The sequence below is a fragment of the Bemisia tabaci genome, chromosome 1, assembly GCF_918797505.1.
Source record: "Bemisia tabaci chromosome 1, PGI_BMITA_v3".
Taxonomy (NCBI): Eukaryota; Metazoa; Arthropoda; class Insecta; order Hemiptera; family Aleyrodidae; genus Bemisia; species Bemisia tabaci.
The window spans coordinates 45,218,469-45,234,730 of record NC_092793.1 but is presented as its reverse complement, the minus strand read 5'-3'; the positions used below and the strand labels follow the sequence as shown (position 1 = coordinate 45,234,730).

Below are 16,262 nucleotides of genomic sequence, written 5' to 3'. Positions count from 1 at the left end.
CGGCGACAACCCACCGGGAGCGGGAGCGGTCGGGCCCGGCCGGGATAGGTCGCTCCGACTCCGGCCACAGGAATCACGACGTCGCGACGGCGGGAGGGGACGGGGCGGTCACCGCGGTGTCACGGGTGCCCCGAGTCCGAAGACGACCGTCACCGGCACGGAGGATATTTTTTAGAGGGACACTTTTCGAAAGCACCAATTCCCGAAAGCACACAAATGCACACAAGAAAGCGCAAAAATCAAACACGACATTGAAAAAAAAAGTTCTGTTTATAGAGCTCCTGTACTTTTTTTGTTACAACTACAGAAGTTTCCTGTATAAAGACAGAGTATTCCGTGCTCACGACCCAAGTTCTGTTCCGACATCAGAAAAGTTCTATAGGTATAAGAAAGCAAGTACAGGAGCCCTGTGAACAGAAGCCTCTGTCATCAGTACACGGGAAAGAAAAACGCATTGGATGTTGAGTCCAGACTCTTAAAAACATCGACAAGAAAAAGTACTCGTGATTCAATCAGAATCTAACTTAAATCAAGAACCAAGCCTCTTAATTTAAGCGGATTTCGTTTTGATTCAAGCAAAAATCCGATTGAATCAAGAGTATTTTTCTTGTCAATATTTTAAAGAGTCTGGACTCTAGATCCAATGTTTTTTTTTTCCAGTGCACCGACTATTTTTAGGCGTGAGTGGTCTTCAAAAGCGCGAACGCGGAAACTGATGTGTCTCGATTTGTCTTTGCCATACGTGAACCACGGCAACTTACACGCCATTATATTGATCTATCCTCCTACTAAAAGCAAATCGCAAGAATTGTCTAAACTTTGCAATCGACACAAACCGTTTTTTATTTGGTGCAACCATCGAGAGTGCGATGCTGCGATGTTCAGATTCTGTACTGAAATTGAGTGAAACGCTTTGCGGGGTCGATTTCGGATACCCCCTGCAATTACAACACAAAAGAGAGAAAGAAAATTGGCAAATGATCATCACGAACATGGAGAAAACCCAACGATTAACGAAAACAACAAATAAAGCCAATACAGCAGCATTCGTGACAGTTACAACCAATCAAGCTATGACAAAAGTTGGACGAACAACATTTGACGGATAAAATAACACTCGCAGGAAAGGCAACAGCGATAATCTGTCTAACCGACCTAGTTCATGAAAATAAGTCTTAAGTTCCAGGCTGATGGCTCAATGTGCTCCCGAAGACGGTGGTGATTTTGCAAGTTGGCAACACTATTTTCCTGCACCTGAATCCATTAAAAATATCGATTTTAAGCAAGGCAAGCTGCCTCACCAAGAATCGATTCGTCTACATATATTTAAATGAGAAAGCCAGTGTTGCCAACTCTCAAAAATCGCCACTGCCCGGGGAGCGGAGGATGCGTGCTTTCAGACGTTCATTTTCGAGACATTACTGAACAAGTCGACACGGGGTGGTTTTGAGGCCGGGTTAAGAGGGCTACCGAGTAAGAATGCTTAAAAGTTGAGCGGAACTCCGAGTCAAGTACAGCCGCAAAAAAAAATGAATCGTTACGGGAAATCTTCACCAAACCGAGAGCATCATACGTGTATCGATGGCACTGTCTCGTTCCAGCTCATCGAAGTTTTGGGAAGTTCGTCACGAGAAGTTTTAAGGGTCTCCAACACCGGGGAAACTCAACTTCAGAGTTGATCGCAGGAAATTCTGTTAACCAAGAGCTCCGAATCAGCATCTTCGGAGTTTCATAATCCCGGCGAGAGAAAAAATCTCAAGACTCATTTTCGATTCGGGGAATTGGCGACCGCGAGGATTCGTTGATCACACCTGGGGGGGGGGGGGGGGGGGGGGCGGCGCTGATATTTCGGCATTGTAATCGGCTCAGTTTTTCGTCCGAGTTTGGATAATCGTGGAATTAATTTACCGCCTCTCGCCTGGCTGGTTAAACTCGCAACAAGATTTGAATCACTCTCTACTTAGAATGAAATGCTGAAGAATGCCATGACGTTGCTAAATTTCCTTCGTTAAGAAACACGATTTTGCGAGGAAAGTTGTGCATACTTTTCTTCATTCTTTTCAAACAATTTTCCGTATGATTTGGTCTAAAGTATCTGAAAATTTCACGAAAAGAAATGCATAATTTTCCTCAAAAATACATGTTTAATCAAGGTTCATAGACCTGTGTCAGTCCGACAGGAACATGTTCTTTGGAATTTCTGGATCTGACGACCAACCCCCCCCCCCCCCCCCCCAATTTGCGTGAGTGGAGTGGAGGAGCGTCTTGTCCATTATCTCCCTATCAAGTTCTACCGTGCAAAGCAAGAAAGCCGTAAATCCATCAAGATTTTCCCTCGTTTTTTGGAACTTCACACTTTAAAAAATAAAAACTGTTTCACCCATGCACCTCAAATTTTCAGGTTAAGTTCTTGATGGTATTTGCGGGAGAATTCTGTAAAAACGTTGTCCCAGGGTACACAAGTTTTTCTGCTATGATACATTGTTTCCAAAAATGTAAAATGGCGTTTACGGCGTTCTTCCGTTGTACGGCAGAGTTACTCCGGCGATGATTATCACACTTAACTTTCATGACGGACTGACCTGGGTCCATCGACCTTACGTTTTAACCGGGGAGATTTGGCAATTGAATGTTGATACGGCGTTGCTCCTTACTGGCCTGGGTCGACGAAAACGCGGCTGGCGGGGGCAGAACTGTGACACTGTGACAGTACTTACGATGCGCACTGACGCCCATCCAGGGTGAAGCCATGGAGCCTCCGTCGGCGGCGGCGGCCACAGCTGCACATCATCATGACGACGACTCCGAAACAATATCAGGCTCTGATCGCGGCGAGCCTGAACAGAATTGACACAAAAGTAAACCATCAGTATCCGAACGCCTCAATCAGTGGCAAACTTACAGACAACCCGCCGAATCGGATTCCGTACCGACGAAATCGAGCGGTCAATATCCACCGCGGGTCCGCCCGGATGAAACTCAGATCAAATAGGTCTTGAAGAAAACTCTTGATGTCATTTTCGACAGGACTCCAGTGCTACCGAAGAACGCTGTATGAATCTTCAGACGTTACAAAATTTCCTTCTGTTAAAAAGCGAATTTTCAGGCAAATCGGTGAAAATATTTCGGCCGAATTTTTTAGAGAATATTATTCGCAATCAGCTCTGAGTTATGAAAAACTGTCAAGAGCAACTATGCAAGACTAGAGTCCCTTTATACTGAGAGTCAATACAATACCCCCTCATAGAGTCACAAACGGGAATTCTCAAATTCCTTTCTCCGTTCCTTCTCTCATTCCGTTTGTTCCTTGCCGAACCTGTGATTCCCTGGTCCATTCCAGTTTCTAATCTTTGCAATCGGTGAAAATGTAATCTTTGTAACCGTTTGTGACACTGCGAAGGCCTAAAATACGGGAACCAATCAGAAATGGATTCACATTGTCTTGACTCTCAGTATAAAGGGACTCTATGCAAGACGTGTCTGTCCTTTATTCTTCGTTTTTCTCCTTGATTTTTGTTGATTCTGAAAATTTCGTTACGGGGAAATGGTTTGTAACACTGGATCTTGATCGTACCCTCGGATCGATCTGACTCGAAAACCGCTGGTTCGCCGTTCGGAGGAAAACCGCAACCACGAACCACCGGATGGAGCCCAACGACCACGGGAGTATTCACACAGCTTCTCTACCGGGGTAAAAACCCCCCGAAAGAAAGCCGAACGTGACGCTGGGAAGAAGATGAAGTTGCCTTGCGGTCTGACGGAGGCTTCCAGAAATTCACCCTGACAAATGACTAGGTCCCTCCACGACTGTCCGTTGAAATCGATCCCTTCATCCCCCTGGGAATCGGTTTCCGAGCTTCCCGTTGTGTGAAACGCGTCCTCAGTGAAATTTTGAGGGAGCTAAATAATTGGACTGAAATTTACAATTTGGAACTACAATTTCTGGATCGGTTGGACAACGTATGTACCATTAGTTCCCCTATAAACATACGTGTTTTTATGGATGAGCTAGAAACTGTAGTTCCTAATTGCGAGATGAAGTCTATTTCTTCCTATCTTAGCCAATGTTTAGGAACCCCATTGTATTCCATGAAGAGAAAATGGTTGATGAGCTAGGATCACAGTAATGTTTACAAGAATTCCCCTGATAAGAGCTTAGAAAGGGTAGAATTATACATTCTGACATTAGCACAGAGAATATTCGTAGGTTCCGCAGCGAAATTCTCTGGCTTTCCTGGTGTTTCAATGGCTTTTCAAGTACTTGTGAGGGCGACAATTGAAACCGCCTTCATTCCACTCTTGTTTTTCATAGAGTCTCTTTGTAGAGAGAGTTGAGACAACGCTGCTTATGGATGTCACAAACGGGAATAAAGATAACACAAATCGGACGTTTTTTGTAATCTTTAATCATCCCATTCCCGAATTCCTATCTCCGTCCCCTCTCTCATTCCATTGGTTCCTTGCCGTGCCTCCAATGCCCCGGGCCAATCCAGTTTATAATATTTGCAATTGGTGAAGGTGTAATCTTGATTCCCATTTGTGACGCAATTAAGGCCTAAAACAAGGGAACCAATCAGAAATGGATTCGCGTTGTCTTTACTCTCAGTATAAAGGGACTCTAGTTGTTCCCTCCATTCGGGGAACATGAGCGCGGTGGCACTTCCGTCAGTCCTCCTCCGATCGGGATTTTATCCTGCGAGCCTCCCAAGAAACACCCCGCCCGACAGCCGGTCGGCTCCACACCTGAAAACACCGCCGTTCCAGCGGGACGACGACGCGACGCCGCGAGGAGGGGGCGAAGGGAGACGGGAAAAGGGAAAAGGGGCGCGGAGCGCGGAGGATCAGGTGCCTCCCGGAATCGATCCGCCGCATGACCGAGCGAGCGCGCCCGTATTAATTCAACCCCCTGTCGCCCCCGCCAACCCTTTCGGGGGAGGGCGAAAATAAGACACGGGATTCTCTCACGGATCCCGGATCGTTTTACGGGCGGGTCGCATGGAAATTCCCTCGCTTCCGAAAAACAGGGATCCGTCCGGATCCGCGGCCGGGCACGTTCCGCCCCCCCCCCCCCCACCGCACGTGTTTGACACAGATTCAAAAATTAAAAATTGATCGGCAGCTTTTCCGGGGAGCGTGCGGGAATTCGGTTTTTCCGGACGTGCCCCTGCTGGCTGCAGCCTGTCGTGTCGACCGATTGTCGAACCCGCTTTACATCGGCTTGGAATCCGTCGTCCCACACAGAGATAAGAGCTTCACTACATTTCAACGTTGTGAAAGTTCTGCTCGCAAATTGGATTTTTACCAGGCTTTTTTGGGAGTTATCTACTGAAAATTTCACTGTTCTTTCTTCCGATAGCGACGGAAACAACACGGTCAATTTCGGGTAACCAAAATTGAATTACCCAAGCTGCGTCCATTTTGAGATACCTGATGAAAAATAGGGATATATGATAATAATATAGGGAAAATAGAATACCCTAGAGGTTCTGCGTATGACTTCAGCCCCAGGTCTCGTACTTGGTTCTCGGAAAATGCATTAGCCGCATTTCTGTGCGACAAGTTCGTACATTTTCAGTGTAGAGGGTTACCACAATTCCTTCTGTTTCCGATTCCCTGAATTTCCCCTGACCTTCATCGCTTTTCCCCGATACAAAAATTTCCAACCCCCCCCCCCCCCTCCGGGACTTTTGAAAACGACTTCCACTTGGATTTTTCACTTTTAATTGCACCGATTTCAGCTGAATTTCAGGGAACATTCCTAATTCCAAAGATCAAGAGGCGCTCCTTCGCGCTCTCTCTGATGGCATCGGTGGAATCGGTGCACCGTAAAAAAAACACATTGGATCTAGAGTTCAGACTCTTGAAAACATTGACAAGAAAAAATATTCTTGATTCAATCGGATTTTTGCTTGAATCAAAACGAAATCCGCTTAAATTAAGAGGCTTAGTTCTACATTTAAGCTTGATTCTGATTGAATCAAGAGTACTTGTCCTTGTCGATGTTTTTAAGAGTCTGGTTTCTAGATCCAAAGTGTTTTGTTTTTTTTTCAATGTGGCTAAACCAACATGCTACTCACGAGATGGCTCGACTTATTTTTCGGAGCTCCCTGACTTTTTCTTGTCGCCCTTACGGTCTCCGACACTGCGATTCTCCGGGCCGCCGAAATACCCTGGCGTATCCCAGATTCCCCCTGACGGCAGACACCCTAGTTCTGGCCGTCTCGCTCTCAGGATCGGTTTGACGTCCCGACGACGGCTACGCGGCGCACGGTCGGGGGGGGGGGGGGGGGCGCAAAAATTCGCGACGTCGACGTTGACGCTGCGCGGCTCACCGCAGCGTCGTTTCTCTTGTTATGTCACTCCCGATTCCGGGTTCGACGCCCACCGGCCGCGCCGCGCCGCGACCCGACGCGCCACACCACGACGCGCGCTCGACGAATTAGAGCGTCTTTGTATTTGCATTCGCCGGAACAAAGGGCCTCGAAAACGGGCCAACTCGGGAGAAAGGCGCGAGCGAGCGAAAGACGCGGCTCCTCGCTCCCCGTTCGTGTGGGAACAACGCCCCGCGCGACAGGCCGCCGCGAACGTCCGTTTTCAACAATTCGTGCAGGATTCGAGGGCCCGCTTGCTTTTGAGACTTGCATGCTACGAGCAATGGGCCCGGGTCACACGGAGGAAAAAGTAAATCGCCTCATACGGAACACACCGATGGGCCAGTTGCGCTGGTCACTGAGTCGTGTTTTGATACTTGATTCTTGTAAATTAGCTAAAAATAAGATCTGTCCAAACAGCAACTTTCTACGTTGAATGTTAACCGAGATAACGTCCTTTGAAACGTCGGGCTTTTGACGTCATCCACCGCGGTAGTCCATAACATGGTATGTATTATCGCGGTGGATGACGTCATAAATCGAGTTTTTCGAAGCGCGACATCTTGGTTAGTATTCAACGTGGAAAGTTGCTGTTTGGGTAGATCTTATTATTTTTAGTTGATCTGCGCGAATAAAGCATCAAAACACGATTTTGTGACCAGCGCAACTGACTCATTCTAGGTCACGGGATTTGGGGTCGAGGCGGAAGGAGAGTTCGGGGAACTTTCCCCAAATTTCTTTCGAAATTTAAAAAACGCATCAACTGTACAGTTGGAGTCAATTTTGTCATGAAAATTTGCAGTTAGAAGCGTCATTCCTTTTCGTTTCCTCCGTTCCTTCCTTCCTTCCTTCCTTCACTGGAAACAAAACCGCAGTGGATCTAGAGTCCAGACCAGACTCTTAAAAACATCGACAAGAAAAAATACTCTTGATTCAATCAGATTTAAGCTTAAATTAAGAACCAAGCCTCTTAATTTGAGCGGATTTCCTTTTGATTCAAGCTTAAATCTGCTTGAATCAAGAGTCCTTTTTCTTGTCAATGTTTTCAAGGGTCTGGACTCTAGATCCAATGTGTTTTTTTTTCAGTGTTCTTTCTTTCTCCCCGGACGTAGCCTCCTCTGGATCCGCCAATATCCCCTCAGTACTTACATTCAGTAAAAATTCACATGCAGAAAAAAATTCTGGCAATCAAAATATCTTACCTTAAAATGCTCGGCTATTCCCGATTTTCCCTCTTTTATACAACGCTAAACGGTTCGTCCCTGAGGGACGGGGCAGTGGGGGAAGGGAGGGGTGGAGGAGAGAAAAAATATCCGGTTAATTTGGATGATAATTAGAGCGTCGGAGACGACGGTTCTTGTTTACTCACCTTTTTCCGACTCGCTATTTTCTGCGCCATCGGATTCGATCCGACCCGCGAGTTTTATTTACACGAACCTCGTTTTCGCGTTCGGTTCGGGCGGAAAAAGGGGAGAAAAGTTGGCAGCGGCCGCGTTTCCATACCTTAATCCGCTATTGATTTAAGGTAATCTGTTTTTTTCGGTACGTGCACCACCGTCGCGTCCCCCGTCCGTTGGCACGTGGCCGATCGGGAACGCAACGCGCATTCCGCCGTCCGTCCGCCCACGCAACGCCGCACAGTGGATCCAGTCAATAGGAGAGGTTGGGCAAATTTTGGAGACTTGAAACGCTTAAAACTCCGTTAACGCAAAATTTAAGGTTCTAAAAGTGGTTCCATTGGTTTTCTCGGGAAATTTTCTTCCAAAAGCACCCCTTGAAATGTAATATGTGACGAAATAAACACCAACAATTGCGCTTTCAGTAAAAAATTCCATGTCCGACCTTTCCGATGGACTTGATCCACAGTGCGCCGTTGCTGAAGCGTGGGGATAAAATTTGTTTATTCAGCTATCGAAAGCACTCTTCAAAAGCGATCAGAACCAGCGTTCCAGACAATTCGGGGTTTTCCTCATATAAGAACGTAACTACATTACAATGTTTCCAAATTTCCCCTCATAAATTCAAGTTTCACCTGAAATGTCCTTTCTAACTGAAAATTTCGCTAATTTTTCAACCAGGGTGGCTTAGGAATTCAGAAAAATAATTTCTCTGGCATCTGCATGCCTGATTTCCCTAATACATTTTGTCGAAATTCCTTGACACTAAAAGATATGCCGGATGTTTAAAAAGACAAAATTAGAAATAGTTTTCAGGAGTCGGGCAAAAATTGTTGGTCGAAACGCCAAATCCATTTTAGAAAGCAAATAAGATGACATGTCAAGCAAATAAGATGACATATTAGTCATTTACCAGATGACAATGGACCACTAGATAAGGTACGAATTTCAGCATTCTGATACATGTTTCTTAACAAAAATTTTACGTAAAACACGATGCACACAACGAAAATTACCGAAATTAACTCCTTACGAAGATATTTAATGATTCTTAATGCGTGAATTCAAACCACCCGCTCATGAAAACTCAATGCTCTACGTGATTCACATCGCGCGCTAAACGTTATCATGACAGTCTCTGCGATTTAAAAATCTGGCAACCTCAATCTTGACGCTTTGGCTCAGTTATAGCAAATTGCTAATAGTTTGAACAACACATGATGGGAAATGAACATTAGGGATGTCGATTTTTTTTAAAAAATCGATTACGCGAATCGATTCGATTTTTTTCGAAAAACCGATTAATCGATTTAAAATCGTACCTCAAAAATCGATTTAAAATCGTACCTCAAAAATCGATTTTTAAAATCGAATCGAAAAAATCGTTTTTTCCCGCTAGAAATTTTTTAAGTGAAAGAAAGTTCTGGTGGCGTTGATTTGATTTGGATTTTGGTGGCGTGGTGGCCTGAGGCCTCAACGTGGTGGATGGTAATTGAACGATTGAACGGCATTTTTGGGTAAGTAATAAGAATTGTTGGTAATTAATTTTGCACGCCTATTCCTTGCAGAGATTTCATATTATCACATTGAGGCCGAAAAGCCGATGGGAACAATTAAAATGCCCAGGCCTATACGCTAATAGGCCTCTCCATGCTCTCGCTCTTAGGTACTAATGTGCCACCACATTATTTTAATTGATCAATCTATGTTCATGCGAAAGCTCTGTCACAACAAGAGCCTTGAAGTAACATACTGGGCTAGCGGCAAGCTAACAAAATTGTAGATAGTTTCTCTGAGGTCTGTCCGCAACATTCACATACTAGGAACATCTCTGCTTACTACTTACGCCCAACACTTAGGATGTCTCTTCCTCGGGGAGATATCTTTGAACGAATTTCTGTACATAACAGTCTGCCTACTTAGAGCCTTGTCTACACAAGAGAAGTTTGTGTAAAGTTTGCAGAACTTGCTCCGTCTGCACATTGTCTTTCTCCAATTTTATGTGCGCACAAGGAACAAGTTCTGCAAACTTTGCTGGAACTTCTCTCAGTTCTCTCACGCAGGAAAGGCCAAGCATGTCGTGAGGCCATGGATGGTATCCTTCAACATATAGGCCCAAATCTGGGCCTGAATTTGTTGGAATAGAGGAGCCTCATAAAATAGGAACCATCATTTCCAGATGAAGCTACAGCCCCAGGTGAATAGATTTTATAATGTTTTGACGAGTACCTAAAAGGTCTTTTCATTTTAACCGTTTGGTATGATGCAATGAACAGCCATATTGTTTTCTGACGGATCGAATTAGAAGTGAAGATTTTATGCGGTTGAGAAACTACATACTGGATAGTTTTAAAACAGAAACTGTCCAGAAACAAGGTATTTTTAAGATTCTGCCGCAATGGTTTCCCATAGTTTTAAAGTTAGTTTTCAGTTCTGGGGATCACCACTATTATTTTTCTTCTCAAGATGGATGAGCGACATGTTGCTTGATATGTTTAGCAACCAAGATCTATTAACTTCGTTTGCATGGTTGACCAATTTTCTTGGCAAACCGTTTTATCAATCACTATTAGTTGGCAATGTTTGTTGCTGCGTATAGGAAAATATGAAGCCCCTGAATAAAACTTTTGACTCTGTCATTGACATTCTCAGGATAGCCAGTGAAGGGCCTCTAAAACATAAACTTTTTGTTAGAGACCTTCGGTTCAAAAGTAATCATTGGTTATTTTTCTATATCAGGGAATCTAGTTTTTATGATTTTTTTGGAAATCTTCGTTGGACACCATTTAGCAGTAGTGATCTCTCTACATTAAGTTATTATTTCCGGGACAGCTCTTTTATAAGCAAAGTTCATTAGTCTGTTGTGTGATAATATTAATTGCTCTGCCACAATATTGTAGGTATGGCGGGCCGAAGCCAAAAGCGGAAGGCAAGTGCTAACCTCAAACCCGAGTTCGAGACCATCTCACAATTCGAAAAACGATGCAGGAGGTGTAAACAAATGGTAAAGACGTGTGGAAACACAACTAACCTAAAACAACACTTCCTCCGCAAGCATGAAGAAATCTACCACCGCCTTCTTGCGGCTGCCCAGCAGGCTGAAAATCCAGATCCAGATGCACCTATGAGGTAATGATCATTCTATGAAGAAAATATTCTAATTTTTATTGCCTTTAATTTATGCAGATGATGTACATCCGTACATCAGCTGAAGCATGTACTTAGGATCAAAAAGGCACAAAGTCAACTTCGGATCCAAAAGGCACAAAGTCAACTTAGGATCAAAAAGGCACAAAGTCACTTTTTTCAACTTTCAGAGAACCCCAAAAATCTGAAACTTTTCTTTGGCCTGATGAATTTTTTTGGGTTAAGGCTTAAATCACACTTTGGACCCGTGTGATTAGACATGTAAAGTTTAAAAGTAAATGTTGTTTTCACAAAGGATGACTCTTCTGCTTTGCTTATTGTCCATATGTGCTTCGATTATTGCGATTACTTAAAAAAAAAAAATCTGTTGAATTGCCCTGCCAAGATATGTTTATATCCACAAATTGATCCCCTGACTGTTTTCGTGGCTCCCTCCCAGGAACTACCTCAAATTTTATAATGCCCATAGGGGGATTTTCAAGATTGATAATTGCACAGCATATTTAGACACTAAATATCAAAGATATGCAACAAAGGATTTTTTTTTTTTGCTTTTATGAATAGAAAGATGGTGAAGGTTAATCTTATGGAGGTTATTTTCTTTCATTGTAGGTGCCTGAACAAGTTGAAGCAGTAGCTGGCCCGAGCAGAGAAAGTGATCCTCCTAGAGTTCCCAGCACAGTGACTCCTTCAAGACAAGCTCAGCAACCCAGCCAAGCAGGTACTTCAGCGAGAAATCTTGGCCAGCCCACCATGCCAGCCGAAGCGGATCCTCAGAGAGTTCCCAGCACAGCGACTCCTTCAAGACAATCACAGCAACCCAGCCGAGCGGGTACTCCAGCGAGAAACCTTAGCCAGCCCACCATGCCAGCCACTTTCAATACCAGCAACAGTTTCAAAATAGGTAACAATTGAAGATATTATTATCTACCTGAAGGGCCAATCAAGTCTTACGCAAGATTGCTGACTTTTTGATACCATTTTCCTCCTTCCGAGGCACCCATAATGCAACCTGTCACCCTTCCCCCTCCATTTTTTCAGGTACTAAGGAAAAAAGCCAGAAAAATTAGCTAGATGAATTTAAGGGGTTTGGAAAGATATATCAATGATAAATAGTGATGAAAAGACGACATTCAATTAAATTTAATTGTGTTATATACGAATATATAACCTACACAACAGTCCCAATGCATCGCTTTGCTTAAGAGGAGGGGCGGAAGTCCTCTCGAACCAAATTTGCCCTGTTCATAATACAAATCAGTAAGAGAAAGTGTTATTAAATTTGCAATCTTTCCATTCTATGATGAATAGTATTATTGATAGTACAGTCACTAATATTATTGATATTTTTTCTTCCTCTCAGGGGGCGCTCGAGATAAACAGTTGGTGAACGCTCTTATGTTTATGATTGCCAAAGATAACGAACCTTTTAGAATTGTCGAAAAAGAAGGTTTTCGTTATTTCTGTTCAGTGGCTGTTCCACAATTTCAAATACCAGGTAAAACAAAAATCACTTATCTGATGGACAAAAAGTTCTCAGAACTAAAACCATTAGTCAAAGATACGTCATTTAAAGATATTGACTATATCTGCATTACATTTGATGTATGGACAGATACAATGAACCATAAAAGTTATCTGGGCATTACAGCTCATTTTATGGAAAATGGTAAACTGGCAAGCTTAATTTTAAATACAGTACACCTGGAAGAAAGGCACCTAGGTGTAAATATAAAGAACAAAGTAGAAGAAACTTTTAAAGATTGGGGGCTTAGAACCCTTCAGATAGTCCTTGTTGTAACGGATGGAGCTGCGAATATGGTGAATGCTGCAAATCTTTTGACCGGGAATGAAGATAAACATCTACATTGCATTGCGCATGTGCTTAATCTTATTGCTGAAGTGGTATTAGCAAATCCCTTCCTGGCACCGCTCCTAGCACCAGTGAAGGCCATCATCACAGCTTCTATTCAAAGTTATATTCTTTCTGATGAGCTAAGAGACGCCCAACCACCTGGTGAAGCCCTCAAACTCATGCAGTCAGTGATAACTCGATGGAACTCAGAATTCTATATGATCCAAAGATTTTTAAAATTAAAAGACTATATCAGTGGTGTGCTTATAAACCACCCTGACTCGGTACAGATGATTAGTGCAAGAAAAGTTAGCGAGCTCCAAGAGGTGATGACGCTCTTGGAGCCGCTTGAGGAAATGACCAGACATTTAAGTGGTCTTCATTATGTTACGTGCTCAGCCGTAATTCCATTGGTAAACTGCCTCCGTGCCACAATTCAACTGAAAAGACCTGAATCAGCAGTAGCTGTTGCTGTGAAAGCTGCACTTCTGGCTGAGATTGATCGTCCAGATCGATTTGGAAATATTGAGTTGAACCAGAATCTCATGATGGCTATGATTCTAGATCCTAGATTTAGGCAGGATCACTCACAGCATCCTACCCATGTGGCAGCTGCTTTTACCAAGATATCAGAATTGGTCAGTAGAGAGGACATGGTGGCCGAAGTGGAAAATTTAGATCAGGCAGCAGAAGAAGACGGAGCAGTTCATCATGGTCTTTCATTGCACCATGAAACTATTAGAGCACAGAGAAATTCTTCACGCAACCGCACCATCGGGGGTATGCACAGAGAGCTGAGACTGTATCTCGAGGAAAAAACGATTCCTACAAAACATTGTCCCATCACCTACTGGATGAGGTATAAGGATGTTTTCCCTAGTTTATTTAGAGTTGCAAAAAGGTTTTTAATTATGCCTGCCACCTCTGTACCCTCAGAGAGGTTATTTTCTCAAGCTGGGCTTATTTTAACAAACGAGAGAAGCAGGCTTGATTCCCAAAGGCTCTCAGCTTTGTTGTTCTTAAACTCACTGTCCAAAGAGAAGTGGAACTTGTAAGATGTGTCTGTTCTGCCTTTCTGCTATTCACATGTAGTTTTGTTGTTCCATTTTTTGGACCTTTAGTCAAATATTTGTTTCGTTGGCTTACCTACCAGGTGCTTTAGAATATATTTTTAAGTGTATTGCGTATTGAAGTTAAAAGTGTAGACTTCGTCAACTTCGTGTGAAATTGAAGTGCCTTTATTCTTGGGCTCTCCTACAAATGTTTTGTTGTTCTATTGTTTGCACCTTTTGCACCTGTCATAGAAAATTAGGTCTCTTTTAAAGTTGTTCTTCACTGTAAATTTTTCTAGTTTGCTCTTAGTTCAATACACAAAAGCAATATTGAGCACGGTACTTGAACTACTCATTAGAGTTACTTATCACTTTCCCAACTGCATAGCTGTTTCTCTAACAACTGGAAAGTTCATTAAACTTTTTACAGTTTTCCGAGTCTTCTTAGAACATAAGTTTTTTTTTGCTTTCCACAAATTGACATAATGTTTATTAAAGTATTAGTAGGAGCAGTAACGTGGTATTTCTCAAGAAAAATTTATTGCAGACAAATTTAATAATGTACTTAGGGTTCTGTTGAGATTTGCACTCACTGAAAGCAGTATTTTGGCTCAAGTGGCCTTTCGAAGTTGGCATTCGTACCTACTATTTTCGGTATTTTTTATTTTGTAATGAAAATTTTCAGTCATTGGTACTGAAAATTAGATCTCTTTTAAAATCGTTCCTCATTGTAAATTTTTCTAGATTACTCTTAGTTAAATACGCAAAAGCAATATTGAGTACGATACTTAAAGTACTCATTAGAGTTTCTTTTCACTTTCCTATCTGCGTAACTGTTTCTCTAATAACGAGAAAATTCATTAAATATTTACAGTTTTCCTAAGGCTTCTTAGAACTTAAGGGTTTTTTTGCTTTCCACTAATTGACATAATGTTTATTAAAGTATTAGTAGGACCAGTTAAATGGTATTTCTCAAGTAATTTTTATTGCTGACAAATTTAATAATGTACTTAGGGTTCTGTTGAGATTTGCACTCACTGAAAGCAGTATTTTGGCTCAAGTGGACTTTCGAAGTTGGCATTCGTACCTACTATTTTCGGTATTTTTTATTTTGTAATGAAAATTTTCAGTCATTGGTACTGAAAATCAGATCTCTTTTAAAGTTGTTCCTCACCGTAATTTTGTCTAGTTTGCTCTTAGTTAAAGACGCAAAAGCAATATTGAGTACAGTACTTAAACTACTCATTAGAGTTTCTTTTCACTTTCCTATCTGCATAGCTGTTTCTCCAACAACTGGAAAATTCATCAAATATTTACAGTTTTCCTAAGTCTTCTTAGAACTTAGATTTTTTTTTTTTTTTTTTTGTTCTCCACAAATTGACATAATGTTTATTAAAGTATTAGTAGGACCAGTAAAATGGTATTTCTCGAGTTATTTTTTATTGCAAACAAATTTAATAATGTACTTGAGGTTCAGTTGAGATTTGCACTCGTTCTATAGTATTTCGGCTCCATGTGCCTGCATTCCGTACTTCTTTCAACATTTTTTTTATTTTGTTCTGATAATTTTCAGTCTTTGTTAAAGAAAATCTGTTCTCTTTCTAAGTCGTTCCTCATCATACATTTTTCTAGTTTGCTCCTAAGCTTAAGTGGAAAAGCGTTACCTATGGAATGCGAAACTGTGATTACCTACTTATTAGAGTTAGTTTTCACTGTGTATTTTATAAGTTTAAATGTAAGCGTTTTTATTTTTTATTACATTTTCATTTTCAGTTTCATTCGATTCTTAAAATTTCTCATTCCTATTTTTATATTTTACGTCATATCTGTCCAGTGTTAAGGGCCTATTAGTCCATTACATTTCATCATTTTCAATCTTAATTATTCATCAATTAAAGCGTGTAAAAACAATCAAATTTTACTCCCTAAGAGAGTTTGTATGGTCTATAGTCGACCCAATAGGCCAGCATTTCCCTTTTCAGAGCAGCAGTTCTAATACTGATCTAATGCTTGGACATGGAATACTTCCCTGAAATAAGCTCAAACCCAGGACAGAGTGACAGAGATCCATTTTTCATTTAAAATAGTCACAATTTTTGATGCGGTTTCGAATTTTAGCTTTTTTCTGTGAGCATCAATTCCCACTTTTATGAGTGCCTTTTTTTTGCTATAGCACTTTTTGGAGAGCAGATTTATTTTGTGTTACCTTTATCTGAATCTTGTGCATTGGCACACTTTCATCGGCAGTAGAGAAAAGTTTTCACAAAAGAGAAATGCCAGCAAGAACATTTTTTAAGAAAAGAGAAAAAAAGTCTAAGAACCCTAGTGATGCGGAATGCCCCGTAATACAGGATCTTGTTTGTTAGAAATGCTCATTGATTTTTGGAAGACATTTTTTATTTTATTTATAAGTCGGAAAAAAAATTAAAATCAGCCCGAA

At 42.0% G+C, this 16,262-nt stretch overlaps 2 protein-coding genes across 6 annotated transcripts in view; one reads left to right on the top strand and one right to left on the bottom strand.

Annotated features, from left to right (window-relative positions):
- Positions 1 to 16,262, bottom strand: part of spen (split ends) — a 159,249-nt gene that overhangs the window by 106,111 nt on the left and 36,876 nt on the right. Inside the window, exon 2 of one of the 4 annotated variants that reach the window (XM_072301450.1) lies at positions 2,718 to 2,837. The exons of the other annotated variants lie outside the window; for them this stretch is intronic. Coding sequence (XP_072157551.1) covers positions 2,718 to 2,794 — 77 coding nt within the window. The 5' untranslated portion in view covers positions 2,795 to 2,837. The remainder of the gene's footprint in view (positions 1 to 2,717; positions 2,838 to 16,262) is intronic. 4 annotated transcript variants of the gene reach the window in all.
- LOC140224789 (zinc finger BED domain-containing protein 4-like) lies at positions 9,103 to 15,599 on the top strand. Of its 2 annotated transcripts, XM_072301461.1 has the most exons (4): positions 9,103 to 9,285; positions 10,669 to 10,897; positions 11,528 to 11,819; positions 12,279 to 15,599. In XM_072301461.1, the coding sequence occupies exons 3-4, from the start codon at positions 11,669 to 11,671 to the stop codon at positions 13,823 to 13,825; spliced, it is 1,698 nt and encodes a 565-aa protein (XP_072157562.1). In that variant the 5' UTR covers positions 9,103 to 9,285; positions 10,669 to 10,897; positions 11,528 to 11,668; the 3' UTR covers positions 13,826 to 15,599. The 2 variants fall into 2 exon arrangements, with proteins under 2 accessions (XP_072157562.1, XP_072157560.1); XM_072301459.1 differs by lacking the exons at positions 9,103 to 9,285; positions 10,669 to 10,897 and having other exon boundaries at positions 10,941 to 11,819.